General features: G+C 39.0%; 1 protein-coding gene across 2 annotated transcripts in view; it reads left to right on the top strand.

Moving 5' to 3' along the window:
* Positions 1 to 19,011, top strand: part of rev1 (REV1 DNA directed polymerase) — a 242,618-nt gene that overhangs the window by 214,248 nt on the left and 9,359 nt on the right. For both annotated transcript variants that reach the window (XM_039743936.1, XM_039743937.1), the window contains 5 exons: positions 272 to 444; positions 1,778 to 1,880; positions 2,508 to 2,646; positions 9,682 to 9,875; positions 18,801 to 19,001. In XM_039743936.1, the coding sequence (XP_039599870.1) occupies positions 272 to 444; positions 1,778 to 1,880; positions 2,508 to 2,646; positions 9,682 to 9,875; positions 18,801 to 19,001 (810 nt within the window). The remainder of the gene's footprint in view (positions 1 to 271; positions 445 to 1,777; positions 1,881 to 2,507; positions 2,647 to 9,681; positions 9,876 to 18,800; positions 19,002 to 19,011) is intronic.

Here is a 19,011-nt window from a genome sequence, read left to right as displayed (position 1 = left end):
CTGTTGCCACCACAACATTTAACAGCAGAAGGAGATGGAAAAGTCAGATTGACCATAACTTTATGATATGGCTTGTTCTTTTCAGTTCTTACCTGATCATTGGTTCCACATGCACCTAATAAATGCAGTGACAGTTAGGATATTTTAAAATTTCACAACCATACCATGGTAATCATGTGAACTATGTAGTTGCAACATATACAGTGACTAAATATCTAATTATAATTCCATTTGATTTTGCCTGTAACGGTTAAAATTGTCTGTGTTTTAGGCTTTGGAAGCCGAAGGTTTCTTGTTGGACCTTTCAGATGAAATTCAGAGACGGCTTGAAGCAGCTGGAGTGAGGGGAAGAAGGCTTACTCTAAAGGTCATGGTGCGAAAACCTGGTGCCCCTTTGGAGCCAGCGAAATTTGGAGGACATGGCATATGTGACAGTCTTACAAGGTGAAATTTGCAAGGAAAAAGTGGTTTTATGAAGAAAATGCATACATCTTCTGTATGTATTGGTGCAAATTCTTGCATTGTTTCTGTTTAGGTGCAACTTAGGTCAGTTTCTTAGGCTCCTGCAAGTTAAGCTGCTTTACCGATTTTTTGAGTTTGTGAAACAAGCAGAAACAATGTGTTCTGAAAAATGTATATACATGTGTAACGTTTTTAATTTCTGTGCACAGTATATTTATCAGTTTAAAACATCTTTCTTTTTGCACAATTGCATGCATGCTACATTGAGAGGGTATTTAAAATAACACCTTCCCAAGGTACATAGCATTTCTGAAGTTCTTTGAATTACTGCTCCATTCATTTTTTAAATTGTTTAACCACGTTTTACAGTTGGAGATGGCCAAAGTCAACATTAGGTGCAAGGCTGGGATCCAACTTCAGACAGGGTGCCACACACACACACCTACACTGGGCAAATTTGGTGCTGATAGTTAGTCTATATGTATGTCTTTGAAATGTTGAAGAAAAGAACATACAAACTCCTTACAATTACTAGACTGAGATCTGATCCCTTGGAGCTTTGGGGGGGAACAGCTCTAATGGCTGTGCTATGGTACAACCTTAGTTAAGAGGGGGCTGAATAATTTAATGGATTTAATATGGAAAATTGATTGAGCTGGGGCTGCTGTGGCAGATAGATAAATACAGAGTTAGCAATGACTTTAATAAAAAACAAATTGTGATGTAAATCTTTCTCTGAGAATAGGAAAATCTTTCAGGTTGCGTTTACTGTGGCAACTGTACTAAAACAGGAAACAGGCCCTTCAGTAGTGTACTGTGTGGTAGCATTAATTGTAGCGTTGTGGTACAACAGACCAAACTTTTGTGTACGTGTCCTCTGACTGGTGTATCTTTAGCACTGCATCCCCACAGCCGCAAGGACCCAAGCTCAAGCCCTGGAACAGGTCATAGTAATACTTACTATTCACACATTGCCTTTCCTGGGGTAACTTAAAAAATATATTTCTATTCAAATTAAAAGTGATGTTCTGCACTTTTAGTTTGCATTTATCTTTTTAGGATTAAGTTAAATGCTTATACACACAGAAAAAACAGCAGCCTTTGATTTCACTGTACCTGTACTTAATCAAAGACACAATATGATGAGGACAATTAGCCTGTTGGTTGGTGTTTTTTGTGGAGATTCAGTCAGCTTATGCCTTAATAATTGAATGTTTTTGAGATGAGTGAACTTGTATGGACAACAGGTGGACATTCATTTCAGACAGGCCTTGTCCATGTATTCTAATTGGTGTCCTCTTTTTAAAATTTTTAGGACGGTCAACCTGGAACAGGCTACAGACAACAGCAGAGTTATTTGCAGAGAGGCTCTTAAGCTCTTCCACTCATTGAAATTGAATGTTTCAGACGTGAGAGGGGTGAGTGTTAACAAAAATGAGAAGTGAAAGTATCTCACAAATTTTTTTTTTTTTTTTTTTACAATGGTTTACTTGTAAAGCATTTTAGGAAGGTGGTTTTAAAAAAAGAAAGTGTTCTCTTTATTTTTTTCTTTCCTACACAGAAATCACCTTAACTTAAGTCACCCCTACTAATAACAGATGTAAATCTTTTTAATATGATTTCCTAAGCCAGCAGCAAGCCTATTTGAGAGTATGATATGTCTTCATTTATTAGGTGCAGCTGCCCAAATGTATTTCAGTTTGCTAAAATCATGTAAGGCATCTTAACTTGTTAGATGTCTAAGGACTTTCTATTTAATAAACTTTCTTAACAGATAATCCCCACAAGAGGTATGGATCTTATGGTGTGCGCCTGATGTTATGCATGCATTTTCAGATTTTCTGTAGCTTTTTTTAAACATAATCAAATAAATTATTACATTTAGAGCTAATGAAAGAATATTTCAAAGCACTGACAGCTTACAGTGCACATCAGAAATTAAACTTTAGAGTAATGGCAGTGGAGTTTTAGATTGTAAGGAAATGGCTGCTTTCTTATAATTTCAGTAATGTTAACCCTTTTAATTTGTTTTGTTAAAATACTAGGTTGGCATGCAGATAAATCACTTGATTCCTGTCCAGAGAAGGAACACTATTACCTCACCTCATGTGGCACAGCCATGCTCTGTGAAAGATCTTCTCATGGCAAAGAGATCAAAGCGACTGAGTAGTGTGCTTGCTGAAAGTAAGTTCGAGATTACACTGGGACCAAGTGCTGTTACACTTTTGACCTCTTTGCTTTTGACTAATGTAAGATACTTATTGGAGGAACAAATAAAATAATTATATAAGTGATGAGTGGCTGTTATATTTATGACTGAAAACATAAAACAGTTGGCTGCATTTAAAAAAAAAATCTAATTACTTTCTATGTATGCATAATTGTAGGAAAAATACAAAATCTAATGATGGTTAACACTTTTGATTTTCAAGCTCGGAGCACTGTTCATGTGTACAAATATAAACTGCTCAAAAAAATGAATGGGAAAAAAAATCCTGCTGGATATCTATACTGATAATGGACTCGGTAATGTGTTAAGAACGAAAGAATGCCACATCATTTGATAGAAATGAAAGTTATCAACCTACAGAGGGCTGAATTCAAAGACACCCTGAAAATCAAAGTGAAAAATGATGTGGCAGGCTAGTTTATTTTGCCGAAATTTCATTGCAGCAATTCAAAATCATACTCAGTCTTTAGTATGGCCCCCACGTGCTTGTATGTATGTCTGACAACGTTGAGGCATGCTCCTAATGAGATGATGGATGGTGTCCTGGGGGATCTCCTCACAAAGGAGGCCGGGGATTGTCATGCACCAGGAGGAACCCAGGACTCGCTGCATCAGCATAAGGTCAGACATTGGGTCCAAGACTTTCTTCCTGATACCTAATGGCAGTCAAGGTGCCGTTGTCTAGCCTGTAGAGGTCTGTGCATCCCTCCATGGATATGCCTCCCCAGACCATCACTGACCCACCACCAAACCTGTCATGCTGAACGATGTTACAGGTAGCACAACGTTCTCCATGGCTTCTCTAGACCCTTTCACATCTGTCACATGTGCTCAGGGTCAACCTGCTCTCATCTGTGAAAAGCACAGGGCGGCAGTGGTGGACCTGCAAATTTTGGTATTCTTTGGCAAATGCCAGTCGAGCTCCATGGTGCCGGGCAGTGAGCACAGGGCCCACTAGAGGACGTTGGGACCTCAGGACACCCTCAAAGTCTGTTTCTGACAGTTTGGTCAGAAACATTCACACCAGTGGCCTGCTGGGGGTCATTTTGTAAGTCTCTGGCAGTGCTCATCCTGGTGCTCCTTGCCCAAAGGAGCAGATACCAGTCCTGCTGGTGGGTTATGGACCATCTACAGCCTTGTCCAGCTCTCCTAGAATAACTGCCTGTCTCCTGCAATATCCTCCATGCCACTGAGACTGTGCTGGGAGACACAGGAAACCTTCTGTCAATAGTACACATTGATGTGCCATACTGGAGAATTTGGGATACCTGTGCAACCTCTGTAGGGTCCAGGTATCGCCTCATGCTACCAGTAGTGACACTGATCTTAGCCAAATGCAAAGCTAGTGAAAAAACAGTCAGAAAATATGAGGAGGGAAAAATGTCAGTGGCCTCCACCTGATAAACCATTCCTGTTTTGGGGTTCGTCTCATTGTTGCCCCTCTAATTTACTTGTTGTTAATTTCATTAACGCCAAAGCAGCTGAAACTGATTAACAACCCCCTCTGCTACTTAAGTGACCAGATCAATAGCCCAGAAGTTTCATTGCTCTACTCTGATTAAAAAGCTTTCCTTTAATTTTTTGAGTAGTATATATTATTACAGCCTTTTATTTTTCCCAGTTTGTAGATTTAATATCCTTTCACTTTCAGCTCTGTATATACATCTTATGTTTGCATGTTTTATTCTTATTAAATGCTGTGCTTGTTTATAAAACTATTACAACGAACGTTGTAGCAAAACTGAGACAAAGTTTCAGGCAGGGTGGGCTTCCTGGATAAAGTTCCATTGTCCCTACATATGCTGCATTTTAGTCTATTACACCCTAACTGTTATGACTGCCACATAGGTCACCTAAAATATACTTTTTTTAGTCTGAATATGGGTATTGAACACTTATTAGCCTCAGAATTTTAGGTTCTATACTTGAAGACCACAAGTTTCAAAGCCATCAGTTAAAATACTTGACAATTTGTGCTTTCCCTGTTTTGTACTTTGGAATTATTGTCTTTATGACCTAGGACTGACTTCAACACGTTTTTAGAAATCAGTTCTTGTTGCTGTCCTCACCAACTGCATGTCTTCAACTGAAAACACAGCATGCTACCAAGAACATATCACACATGTGGATTTGATCAGATGAGTTATCACTGGGAGTTCAGTCCTGAACAGGTCCATTTTTATTGAACAACCACCAACCCGAATGGCAACAACAAAAATGCAATTGTAATCGCAACCTGCAAATGAATGTTGATCAATTCTTTAACACAAACCCACATGCATTTATTATTAAGAGCGAGTACAAATGATTGAGTATCAGAATAGTCATTTATAAATTTGTAATTAATTTAAAATAGCAGCATGAAATTACTGTAAGCCTGATAATTAAAGCTGAGCAGCAACAGTCACTACAAAGTTAGTAATCATTCCGCATCAGCATTCATGCAGGAGGATGGATGCTAGCCACATCCAGCTGCACATATTAAAAGGCATTATATCCAGGGGCCTCACGTATAACGCCGTGCGTAGAACTCGCACTATAACATGGCGTAAGCACAAAAGCCGAAATATGCTTACGCACAGAAAAATCCAGATGCAGGAAACTGTGCGTACTCCAACTTCCACGTTCTTCCACTACATAAATCCCAATCAGCGTGAAAAGTAACGCTCGTGCACGCGCTTTATGTAACACCCTAACTCCTCTCAGAATTCCGCCTCTTTGAATATGCAAATCAATATAAATCGCCCTTAAGCGCAGCCTTCTGTGAAAAGACAATGGGAAAAGCACGGAGGGAAATATAAGAATTTCAGCGAATACCAAGTGGAGGCAAAGGAAAAACATACTATTTGTTCAAATAAACTGTGGTATAATCAACAAAAGGAAGTTGACATAGCGTGTTGGGGAACCTGAAAGCTCACATTCACAAAATCGCACAGTGCCGGAAATAAAAAAGAAGTCACATATCAAAGGCGCCGTGAAAAGGCGAGTTGTAGCCCACTGTCTGAGTGTCATATGAAAGCTTATTAGGGTACAGAGAAAAAAGGCACACAGTGGGGAAAAAGCACGAAATGTCAACTTCAATCTCGACATTTCCACTTTAATCACGTAGTTTATTTTGTCATTAAAGTAGAACATCATAAACTTCATCCTAAAATTGTTTAATTAACCAGTTTCTCAAATCACATCGTAATTAAAGTAGCACGTTAAATGCTTTGTTTTGTATTTGATCTTCTTTGTGCCTATGTGTGTGAATCACTACTTGTTTCTTAAACCGGCTCTCTTCCTCCAACTGGACACAGAATCAATTACATTCGTGATATTACAGCTCTCTGAATAACTAAAATACTGAGATGTATACGTGATATCATTTTTATGATGATAGGAGTTAAAGCACGTTATTAAACATGTTTCACTTCAATGAAATAATTTATTGCAGCAGTACTCAGGGCGGCTCTAGGCTTGTGGTGGCACTGGGCAGAGGAAGAATCGGTGGCTCCTTCGCCCGCCAATGTCAGTAAGGTAGCTTATGCACGGTGGATGGCCACGTCCGTTGCAGACACTGCATAGCTGCCTCGTGCTCATGACACAAGCATTTAACTTTTGCCGAAATTTGTCGCTGCGTTTTTAGCTGTGTTATTTTCTCTTTCTGATTTATATTCAATATATATTGGCGTAGCCGTCACTGCAGTCCTTGCTTTTCTTTCCCCAAGTAACCGATCGCCACACAATCAGCTCTGTAATAGACGTTAAGCCATCTGTATGCTTAGCGCCGATTCTTCAAAACGTTTAAGGAACATTGAAATATCTTCGTAGTACATGTTTAATTATTCTATCCTTCACGACACTTCCAGTGAAGAATATAGATTATTTAAATGAAGTTAAAGTTTTATCTGTATAATTTAATAAACATATTTTGCTGCATTTCACCTTAAAAATGATATCGTTATCATATGTAAATACGCGCTTTATAAAGTGGCTCAGGTTGTGCGATATTATAACTGTAGTGCAAGTTTACAGTGGGGTGATTGTACTTATAAGTACAAACAGTTCTACAAGGTGCAATTGATTGAGTGCATTTAAAGTTCTTGGGATGAAACTGTTTCTGAACCGCGAGGTCCGTACAGGAAAGGCTTTAAAACGTTTTGCAGTGGCTGAGACAGCGTGTCCTTGAAGCTGTATACCGATAATTCTCTTTCCGATCAGCTGCTTCTGTGATTCACACTCAGATACAGTGATATAAATACTCTGAGTGGTGCAGTGAGAGTAATGTGGAAAAAGATGATCCGCTGTGGCAACTCCTAACGGGAGCAGCTGAAAGAAGAAGAAGGAGAAGTGAGAGTAACAACGCTAAAGCAGTTATGGTATTTGGAATACTATGGCTGTTCCCTGGACCATTATATTGTTACAAGTTAATTACAATCAGATGCATTACACTAATAAACAATATGCGGTTAGTTTCAGTGTATTTATAAAGCCGCGTCAGGAAAATAAGGTGTAACCACACAGGAACAGTAGCACTGCTTTGACGCTGGGTGCCGCCAGTCTGCAAAACCAAGCGGAGAACTTGCGTACGACAAGGTATGAGGTACCGTGGAAAAGTGCGTGGCTTTACGCCAAGTGTAGGTTTTATACATCGCGATTTGAATGTGGAAAAGTTCTTACGCAACATTTCTGTGAGTACGCACCGTTTATACATGAGGCCCCAGGTGATTATTTCATTTTGTATATGGAATTTGGCCATCATCAATACATTTAATTCAATAAGTTCCTATCATGAATATTCATCCATTTCTTTTATTTCAACAGCCACTTTTTGTGGATAATTATATAAGCCTGCACAATGGCTGCACACCCCTGTTTTTTTGTTGTTTTCAGAATAATGAAGCAATGTGCATTTATTGCCCATTTCATTCATTTTTTGTTAGTTGTCTTTCTCTTGCCGCTTAGAAGTTTTAACTAAAGCAAATTGAAGTAGTGGTGTGTAGTGGTACATAAATGCGATTTAAAAGGAGTATTAGAATCCAGGCTAAATTCTAGATATGGTCTTAAGTATTATATAAGTGATTTAAGAGAGAGCCAAGAGTTGGGGTGCCACCCTGGTCACCTGGTTAATTTGGTGAAGTCAAAGTCAGAAAAAGGTGACAATAATTGCTCCAATTGAGTTCCAAGTGAGCTAACAAAGATAGTGGAGTTTCCAGCTTTGAGTCCTCTGGGCACAAAGAGGTGGGTCCAGGTGGTCAGACACCGGACGTGATGGATATAAAATTAGCTCAAATGGAATGCAAAGAATTATGCATCAATAAGGGATCAGAGCTGCCACCACCATTCTTGTTAATTTATATTAATCCTCACGTAAAAAAAGTAACTAACTAACAAACTTGTTAAGTTGCAGATGACAAAAGGAATGGCTGATGGTTTAGAGTTATTAGAATTATTACTTGGGCAGATACAGTACATGTTAAATGAATTTTAAAGTAAATGAATATAAAGTATTAGGTATAAATACACAATGGGGGAGTACTCTGAAGTATGTGTGAAAGACAGAGAAGTCATCATTGTCCACATCCAGACAGTGTACAGACACGTTCAACATGACAAACTAGGATGCTGGGTTACATAGTGTGATGCCTCAGGTACAAATCAAGGAAGGAGGACGGGGTTCTTAAGGGTGTACAGTGTACTTGTAGATCCTTGCCGGGAATATTGTATGCAGTTTGTGACTCCTTCTTGCAAAAAAAGATACAACAACGATAGACAAAGTCCTGAGATCATTGATTTGACCTTTCTGGGATTGTGGGGTATGAAATATGGGAATGACTGAAGGAGTTAAATCTTGATTTAAGAATGTGAAGTAAAGTGGAGACATAATGCAACATTAGGGGGGAATAAGGGAATAAGTATGGTGGGCTCCAGCTGTTACATTAAAACAAGCTCTTCAAATAAAAACTTAGGGAATGGATTATAGCAGTTGGAGGGTACATTTCACACCACAGTTAGAAATTTTTCTTGACACAAAGAACGCTAAAATATGGAGTAGGTTAACATGTAGTGTGGTAGATCATAGTAGGCCTACTTGGGAGACTTTCAGATCTTGTGCAGGTGTTTAGGTGAATGGTGAATGCCAAGTCTGAAAGGCGCCTGTTCTTATCAAAACTGTTAAGTTCTTTCTTGCTTTTGCAATTTTCAAGAACATTTTAATAAATATTTTAACCATGATTTTTTTTTTAAATCCATTTTAAGGCATGAGCATTGATTAGTGGTGGATAACATGCTTGCATTGCAGGTTATATTTGTACTTCTAGTTTTAGATGATCGATTTTCAAGTCAAGTGCTGTTAAGAAAGCCTTAAATGGAGCAAAACTGACTTAAGCAGGCTAGAGCAACATTTCCTGAGTCCATTACAGGTGGGCCGTGGCTGAGCAAATTTAATAAGGAGGAAGAGCATTGACAATTGCTCTTGATTCATCTGATGCTCTTATGTTACGGTGCTCACGTGGGACCACCTTGATTTGACAATCGTTCTCGTTTCACAGATGGGGACTGCCTCGGATGATCACTGTAAATTCACTGAAGGAGACCTCCTGAATTGTGATAGCACAAAGGTTGGGAAACACTAGATTAGATATAAACAAAGGCAACTTGCTAGACCTCCAAGGGTTTGGTGCCTGGCTCTTTTTTTTTTTTTTTTTTTTTTTATTTTATTTAACTTTATTAATCCTGAAGGAAATTACTTGTTTTTTTTTTTTTTTGCATACCCCTTGGGATCAGAGCACAGGGTCAGCCATTGTACAGTGCCCCTGGAGCAATTGAAGGTTAAAGGCCTTGCTCAAGGGCCCAGCAGAATAGGATCTCTTTTGGCAGTGATGGGGATTCAAACCGGCAACTTTCGGGATACCAGCGCAGATACTTCGCCTCGGAGCCACCACTCTGCCCTCTTGCAGTACTTTAGAATGTGACATGTAAGTAATATTGTCATCTTCTCCTTGCAGCATGTGAGTCAACAAGTCCTGACAAATCAATGCTACTACGAAATTCCCTTGGCTCTGCACCGTTTAAACAACAATTGACAGAACCAACGCCAGGGACCAGCAAGTCGGAACCTGTGGTCAGATATAATGGAGGCCTACACACACCATCCAAGAGCAGGGCAAACCTCAGTATAGAAGTGCCATCACCATCCCAGGTACAAACTTTTATTTTAAGCAGAATGTGTTGCACATTTGTATCATCTTGAGAGTTTGTTGTCTTTCAACTTTTAATTTTAGTACCAGCTTGGTGTAAACTTGTATATTAGAAGGCTCTCAGCAACCTGATAGGAGAAGTGGACTATAAGTACATAAAATAAATAATTATTTGGACAAAGACAACTTTTTTCTAATTTTGGTTCTGTACATCACCACAATGAATTTTAAATGAAACAACTCAGATGCAGTTGAAGTGCAGACTTTCAGCTTTAATTCAGTGGGTAACAAAAAGAACTAAAGCATTTTTTTAACACAATCCCTTCATTTCAGGGGCTCAAAAGTAATTGGACAATTGACTCAAAGGCTATTTCATGGGCAGGTGTGGGCAAGTCCGTCGTTATGTCATTATCAATTAAGCAGATAAAAGGCCAGGGGCCTCATGTATAACGCCGTGCGTAGAACTCGCACTATAACATGGCGTAAGCACAAAAGCCGAAATGTGTTTACGCACAGAAAAATCCAGATGCAGGAATAAGCGTACTCCAACTTCCACATTCTTCTGCTACTTAAATTCCGATCAGCATGAAAAGTTACGCTCGTGCACGCGCTTTATGTTACGCCCCAACTCCTCTCAGAATTACGCCTCTTTGAATATGCAAATCAATATAAATCGCCCTTAAGCGCAGCCTTCTGTGAAAAGACAATGGGAAAAGCACAGAGGAAAATATAAGAATTTCAGCAAATACCAAGTGGAGGCAAAGGAAAAACATACTATTTGTTCAAATAAACCGTGGTATAATCAACAAAAGGAAGTTGATCGAGTGACATAGCGTGTTGGAGAAACTTGAAAGCTCACGTTCACAAAATCGCCGGAAATAAAAAAGAAGTCACATATCAAAGTCGCCGTGAAAAGCCGAGTTGTAGCCCACTGTCTGAGTGTCATATGAAAGCTTATTAGGGTACAGAGAAAACAAGGCACACAGTGGGGAAAAAGCACGAAATGTCAACTTCAGTAGTTTATTTTGTCATTAAAGTGGAACATCATATACTTCATCTTAAAATCGTTTAATTAACCAGTTTCTCAAATCACATCGTAATTAAAGTAGCACGTTAAATGCTTTGTTTTGTATTTGATCTTCTATGTGCTCTATGTGTGTGAATCACTACTTGCTTCTTAAACCGGCTCTCTTCCTCCAACTGAACACAGAATCCATTACATTCATGATATTACAGCTCTCTGAATAACTAAAATACTGAGATGTATACATGATATCATTTTCATGATGATAGGAGTTAAAGCACGTTATTAAACATGGGTTTCACTTCGATGAAATAATTTATTGCAGCAGTACTCAGGGGCAGCTCTAGGCTTGTGGGTGGCACTGGACAGAGGAAGAATCGGTGGCTCCTTCGCCCGCCAATGTCAGTAAGGTAGCTTATGCACGGTGGATGGCCACATCCATTGCAGACACTGCATAGCCGCCTTGTGCTCATGACACAAGCATTTAACTTTTGCCGAAATTTGTCGCTGCGTTTTTGGCTGTGTTCTTATTTTCTCTTTCTGTTTTATATTCAATATATATTGGCGTAGCCATCACTGCAGTCCTTGCTTTTCTTTCCCCAAGTAACCGATCGCCATACAATCAGCTCTGTAATAGAAGTTAAGCCATCTGTAAGCTTAGCGCCGATTCTTCAAAACGTTTAAGGAACATTGAAATATCTTCATAGTACATGTTTAATTATTCTATCCTTCACGACACTCCCAGTGAAGAATATAGATTATTTAAATGAAGTTAAAGTTTTATCTGTATAATTTAATAAACATATTTTGCTGCATTTCACCTTAAAAATGATATCGTCATCATATGTAAATACGCGCTTTATAAAGTGGCCCAGGTTGTGCGATATTATTACTATAGTGCAAGTTTACAGTGGGGTGATTGTACTTATAAGTACAAACAGTTCTACAAGGAGCAATTGATTGAGTGCATTTAAAGTTCTTGGGATGAAACTGTTTCTGAACCGCGAGGTCTGTACAGGAAAGGCTTTAAAACGTTTTGCAGTGGCTGAGACAGCGTGTCCATGAAACTGTATGCCGATAATTCTCTTTCCTATCAGCTGCTGCTGTGATTCACACTCAGATAAAGTGATATAAATACTCTGAGTGGTGCGGTGAGAGTAATATGGAAAAAGATGATCCGCTGTGGCAACTCCTAACGGGACGAAAGAAGAAGAAGAAGAAGAAGAAGTGAGAGTAACAACACTAAAGTAGTTATGGTATTTGGAATACTATGGCTGTTCCCTGGACCATTATATTGTTACAGGTTAATTACAATCAGATGCGTTACACTAATAAACAATATGTGGTTAGTTTCAGTGTATTTATAAAGCCGCGTCAGTAAAATAAAGAGTAACCACACAGGAACAGTAGCATTGCTTTGACGCTGGGTGCCGCCAGTGTGCAAAACCGAGCGGAGAACTTGCGTACGACAAGGCATGAGGTACCGTGGAAAAGTGTGTGGCTTTACGCCAAGTGTTGGTTTTATACACCGCGATTTGAACGTGGAAAAGTTCTTACGCAACATTTCTGTGCGTACGCACCGTTTATACATGAGGCCCCAGGAGTTGATTTGAGGTGTGGTGCTTGCATGTGGAAGATTTTGCTGTGAACAGACAACATGCAGTCAAAGGAGCTCTCCATGCAGGTGAAAGAAGTTGCGAAAACAGATAAAACCCATCTGAGAAATTGCTACAATATTACGAGTAGTAAAATCTACAGTTTGGTACATCCAGAGAAAGAAAGCAAGCACTAGTGAACTCAGCAACGTAAAAAGACCTGGACGTCCATGGAAGACAACAGTGGTGGATGATCGCAGAATCATTTACATGGTGAAGAGAAACAGCCAACCAAGTGAACACTACTCTCCAGGGGGTCGGCGTATCGATATCCAAGTCTGCAATAAAGAGAAGACTGCATGAAAGTAAATACAGAGGGTGCACTGCAAGGTGCAAGCCACTCATAAGCCTCAAGAATAGAAAGGCTAGATTGGACTTTGCTAAAGAACATTTAAAAAAGCCAGCAAAGTTCTGGAAAAACATTCTTTGGACAGATGAAACCAAGATCAACCTCTACCAGAATGATGGCAAGAAAAAAGTATGGAGAAGGCGTGGAACAGCTCATTATCCAAAGCATAGCACGTCATCTGTAAAACACGGTGGAGGCAGTGTGATGGCTTAGGTGTGCATGGCTGCCAGTGGCACTGGGACACTAGTGTTTATTGATGATGTGACACAGGACAGAAGCAGCCAAATGAATTCTGAGGTGTTCAGAGACATACTGTCTGCTCAAATCCAGCTAAGCGCAGTCAAATTGATTGGGCGGCGTTTCATGATACAGATGGACAATGACCCAAAACATACAGCCAAAGCAACCCAGGAGTTTATTAAAGCAAAGAAGTGGAAAATTCTTGAATGGCCAAGTCAGTCACCTGATCTTAACCCAATTGAGCATGCATTTGACATGTTGAAGACTAAACTTCAGACAGAAGGCCCACAAACAAACAGCAACTGAAAGTCGCTGCAGTAAAGGCCTGGCAGAGCATTAAAAAGCAGGAAACCCAGCATCTGGTGATGTCCAGGAGTTCAAGACTTCAGGCTGTCATTGCCAGCAAAGGGTTTTCAACCAAGTATTAGAAATGAATATTTTATTTCAAGTTATTTAATTTGTCCAATTACTTTTGAGCCCCTGAAATAAAGGGATTGTGTTAAAAAAATACTTTAGTTGCCTCACATTTTTATGCAATCTTTTTGTTCAAACCACTGAATTAAAGCTGAAAGTCTGCACTTCAACTGCATCTGAGTTGTTTAATTTAAAATGCATTGTGGTAATGTACAGAACCAAAATTAGAAAAAAGTTGTCTCTGTCCAAATACATAGTTCTACTAATTTTGTTTTTTATACCTTTGCAGCCCATTATAACTGGATCTTATTTGTCATTCAGTATTTTAAAATAAATAGGATCATATGTGAAAAGAAGTTTTGTAAAATTTTAATTTTCAACACATTTATTAAAAATTGTATTACAAATTATAAATTACAACTTTTTCAATACAAAACACATAGTTTGAACAACAAAAAATTATCAAGAATTCTAATATGATTAGTCATTCTTTATTATTAATCAGAGCTATTTTTTATGCAAAGCAATTGTATAACTACATTCGGTGGCTTTATTTTTGGTTCCAGTTATTTGACTAAAATAAGTAGTTTGTTTCTTAAAGCCAGAAAGAGCCCTTTTTATAGCTTCCCTTTTCTCATCAGAGTTTTTAAACGTGGACTGATGTTCAGTCTATGTGTTTGTACACTTGACGTACGACACTTTCACAGCATAACGCTCACACAGCACGATCCTTTTGTTGTACAAATCCATATTCATTCGTCCAAGTCTTGAAAAAAGTGAACATCAAGTTTTTGTCTTTTATGTGTCATTTTAGGGCAGTATATTATTTAATAAGAACAAGAGGTTTGTTTTAACATACCACAGCCGGTAGTGAACATAAACTTTCCATTTATATGTGAGTCGCATGCGCAAATTGTAGGTGGGGACGTGGAGCGCGAATGCATGCGCTGTAATTAAAATATAATAACAAGAGGTTTGTTTTAACGTACCACGGCCTGCACTGAACAAATGGATTCCATTTACATGTGAGTCTCATATGCAAAACATACGTGACGGTGCAAACGCGTGCGCTGTAATTAAAATACAATTTTTAACTATATTTCAATTCAATCAGAGTGCCATTGAAAATTGTTCCGTGTGCCAGTGTCATAGGTTGCCGACCCCTGGTTTATTTGTTTGTTTTTTGGTATAGGAACCTTCTTGTGGCATACAAAATGTTCCTCAATTTTGGCAACTAATTAGATAGAAAAGTTTATCAACATGGGCAACCCCATATACCTAAAGAAGCAGACACCCTACCAGACACCTGCTACATGTGCAGGATACACAAGGCCCAACACAAGCACGCAGTGGGTGCTACATCAAAGCACACTGACAGTAACACTGAGGTACCTAAAGGACCTTTCCTTAAACTGGAGTAATGCACAAAAACACCCTTTCTTTTAGAAAAAGGCATTCACAGCCATATATTTAACACAGGAGGAAGGATTGGAGCATAAAATAAAAATAAAAAAGGGTAAGTGCCAGTGTTATTAAATCACCTGCTACCAGTCAACAAGACCAAGCTGTGTTACCATGCCCAAAGCTCCCGTTTCATGAAGTACCCTGGGCAGCCCCTTTACATTTCCCTGTTTTAAAAGTGAGATGAAGTCAACCAAGGCAGACATCCAATCACAAAAACATTTATGAAAGAGCCAATACATATCAGACAGTCCCCTTGTTAAGCCACAGAGTTAAGGTTCAAAAGCATCTGTCACTGGAGTCACACAACTCGGTAGAACTCATGACTCAAGCCTTCTCAGCAGCTCAAAGAATAAGTCAATTACAGGCCCAAGTGATAGATCTGTCACATATACAAGGTGAGATTGTGTCAAGAAAGTAGACATATTTTCAGCCAAAGAATTGTGTGCCTCTGAAATGATCATATACCCATCCTTTCATTCCTCACTGCACAACTCTTGCTAGTGTTTGTAGAGTATGTCTGGCATACTGTAACTGACCGCATCACATAAATGAAGTTAAGAATTTGACAGATCATTTGATCCATCAAACTTACTAAAACATCCCAATCTCTCATTTAGGTGCGCATTAAAGGTCCTCAAACCTTCAGGGCTTTGGTGCATCAGTAACAGACCCATTTGCTTTGTTGAACTGATTTATGTTTGACAACCCAAGAGAGCACTCAACCCCATGAAGTACCTGCAACGTTTTCTTACTTAGCATATGTCCCAATAAGAGATATATGCAGTGCAGCCTTGCCACCCACTAGAGCCTGGATGTAACCAAGACTGGCTTTGCAGAGGCAATAAGCAGGCAATAGCCTACTACCATGTGGAGTAATTTGGTATGTTGAACAAACTGATGTAAGATCCCACCCTAGCCTTTTAGAAAAGTAAAGAAGATTATTTTGGTTTGGATTAAATTTGCATCATGAGCCAGCTATCCTGTCCCATTCTTAGTTGATTTCCAGAATTGGTTATGCAGAATGAGGGAAAAAATATATACAGATGGACTGGAGTCTTGAAAAAAGATGCAGGAAGGTATCAGCCTACAGAAGAATGCCGAGTTTCAAATCTCCCTCCATCTGTCTGAGAGTCAGCAAGCACATTTAGGTTCATCTAAAATGGAAGTGGTTACTGGTGAGTAAGCCTTCCTTTTAGGGCATTTTGATGGAAGTTGCATATAGAAATCCAAGAAAACATCTTTGTCCGTGTTTTTCAGATAAATGTCATGTAAAGTGCGATACATTTGGACGTATGGATTTGTATCCATTATTGGCTGTAGAATTTCTAATACGTCTGATTGTTTAACTCTTTCGAGTCTATGTTGCATCGCTTCTCCATGATCGTAAATATAAACCTGACCGGATTGTGGTTTCTTTGAAATTAAACTTGTAGTAGCTTTCATTGTTGCGGGACCACTTATCATAGCATATGGTCCTGAATCGTGTAAATCTATGTTTTGAGCATTGAATGATGCAAACGCGAACAGATTATTGTAAATTCAGATATTTTGCCTGTAGTGTTTGTGGATTTTAATTTAGCCAAATAACAAATCTTTTATTTCTTGCGGATACGCCTCTTAATTGGGAAGAAACACTACTTTTCCCTGATGGCAACACGAATTAGACAATCTACAAGTCTCTAACATAAACTTTAAAGCTAAACAATATCTACATACTTCTGTCATATCACCTATGTCCATATATTTGATCTCTTTTCACTGTTCCCTTATTTCACTGATTAATAATTTCTGTTTGTTAACGCTAATGCGATCTTTACTATCAGTTTTTTGAGACTTTTCAATTTTAGTACATTTATAATCTCTAACCTGCTCTGCGTGTGTATCGTGCCAGCGTTTTTGAACCTTTTTACGACGTTCCACTTTGTCTTCTACTATTTGTCTGTTATTTCAGCCACCGCTTGGACCTGTTAGGTTTTCAGTTCCACTTGGTCCAGGCTGATTATAACTCTCCTTATTTTCCAAATTTGCACTTAGATTATTATTATTCTCTTTTGAATTCTTTTCTCTCCAACACTTTTGGGCCTCTTTTCGACGTGCTGCCCTTTTTTGCTTAGTCGTTGACATTTCATCTAGAACGTATAAAATTATTGTCCAGAAAAGGACTAGATCGATGTAAACAAATAGATTGTATGTCTTGTATTAAAATGAGGACAACGTAAAAATTTATAAGAGCTGAGAGCACAGGAAATGTGTCTATAATAGCGTTCACACGAATGAGAGGTGAGTGGACCGTGGACATGGTTAAATCTCTTGGCACAAAGTCTTGTCTCTCGGGAATTGAAATTATCTCTCTGAAAAAGTCTTGTCTCGTCTCAGGATTTTTTTTATATTATAGAGAGATAATTCACTTTAGATAAATACACAGACATGGTACTGTAAAAACACATCAGCATTAAAACAGGAGGAGGAGAAGGACAATAATGTGGCAGTGATCTGAAGTTTCCTCCCCAATTATATTGCATTTTTTTTCCACACCCTAATGTCAAAGTTATTGAAAATTGCTTTTTTCCCACTAAATGTGACAAAATGCCTTTTTTCACTCAGGTCACAATGTTGTGTGTTTCACAATGGCTTCAGCCAATTAATACCCAGATCACTCTTATTGTTGTGTATGGAGTGTGAATGCCTCCAGATCCCTGAACAAGAACATTATCTATCGATATAAAGCATAATATGGTACATAATTTAAAACTGTACATTACCTTCCCATATTCATATGTGTGAAAAGTAAGTGATGCATATATAATTCTGCGAGGCAGATTTCTTGAAGATTTGGTTCCTATTGCCAAGATTTGTCCCACTGGCACAGTACCTGGCCCTTTGCATTTTGGGCATTGACCCAACATAGTGGCTTCATGCAGTTTTTTGGGTTGAATCAAACTGGGCTGCTAGTGTTATTTAGAGAGTTACTGAGAACGACAGAAAATCTTTTTTCATTTTGATTGTATGACAGCTCCTGTGACACCAGTTTGCTATGGGTAACCCTATCAGAAGTGTACAGCTCCAGACAACATAACTCTAGAGAGCCACATCACTGAGCTTTTCCTTCACCTTACTGAAGGTCAAAGACATGGAAACTGACTGTTGAAGATCTTAGTAACTTCAGATAGCTGCTAAAAGCTGTGGCCTAAAGAGTTGTGTTGCTTGTTATGGTGACCCATTGGATACCAATAGTAAAGAAACTGATTGTCTAAACAGGGTTAAAAAACAGTCTCTAGGTTTGACTGAGCCAAATTGGTGGCAGAGGCCCATGTAGGGAGTCTTTGGTGAGGCCATGGAGAATTACTTTTGTATGGCCCGAAGAAGGTCCTGCCAAAGCATTATGAGTAAATCATCATCTTTTCAACAAGGGTTTGGAAATCCTAAAATCAATTAGGAATATTGTTGAGTGGTGGAGGAACATACTCTACAGTGGAATTTCTAAACCCAGCGGTGACTCCGAGTACGAAGCACACTAGGATTTCTGGTTAGGGGTGTGTCCATTACTGAGGTCACTGCACTGATATTAAAAACCTTCAAACGGGCATGACAGCAGAACTGGAGCTGGAGCACAACTCTAAACATCACAATACCAACACATGAAGTGTCTGGGAGAAGTTAAGTGGTTATACATTTGAGCATTTTGGACAGGCCATGGCACCTGTTGGAATTTTCCTTGGCTAATTAGTCAGTTATATTTTGTAATCCTAATAATGTAACGGTCTTACACATTTCATTGTAGATAGACCGCTCAGTACTTGAAGCTCTTCCACCTGATATTAAGCAGCAAGTTGAGCAGGTGTATTTGAGCAAATCAGAGGAAACGCTGAACGGATTTGTCACGGATGCTCAGCCTGTGGACACCCTCATTCTGCAGATTCCCGACCAACTGGGCCAAAACAGTAACAACGGCATCATCGTTGCACTTCCTGAATTTTCACAGGTATGAAATT

The sequence above is a fragment of the Polypterus senegalus genome, chromosome 2 (assembly GCF_016835505.1).
Source record: "Polypterus senegalus isolate Bchr_013 chromosome 2, ASM1683550v1, whole genome shotgun sequence".
Classification (NCBI taxonomy): Eukaryota; Metazoa; Chordata; class Cladistia; order Polypteriformes; family Polypteridae; genus Polypterus; species Polypterus senegalus.
This window is presented reverse-complemented; position numbering and strand designations above follow the sequence as displayed.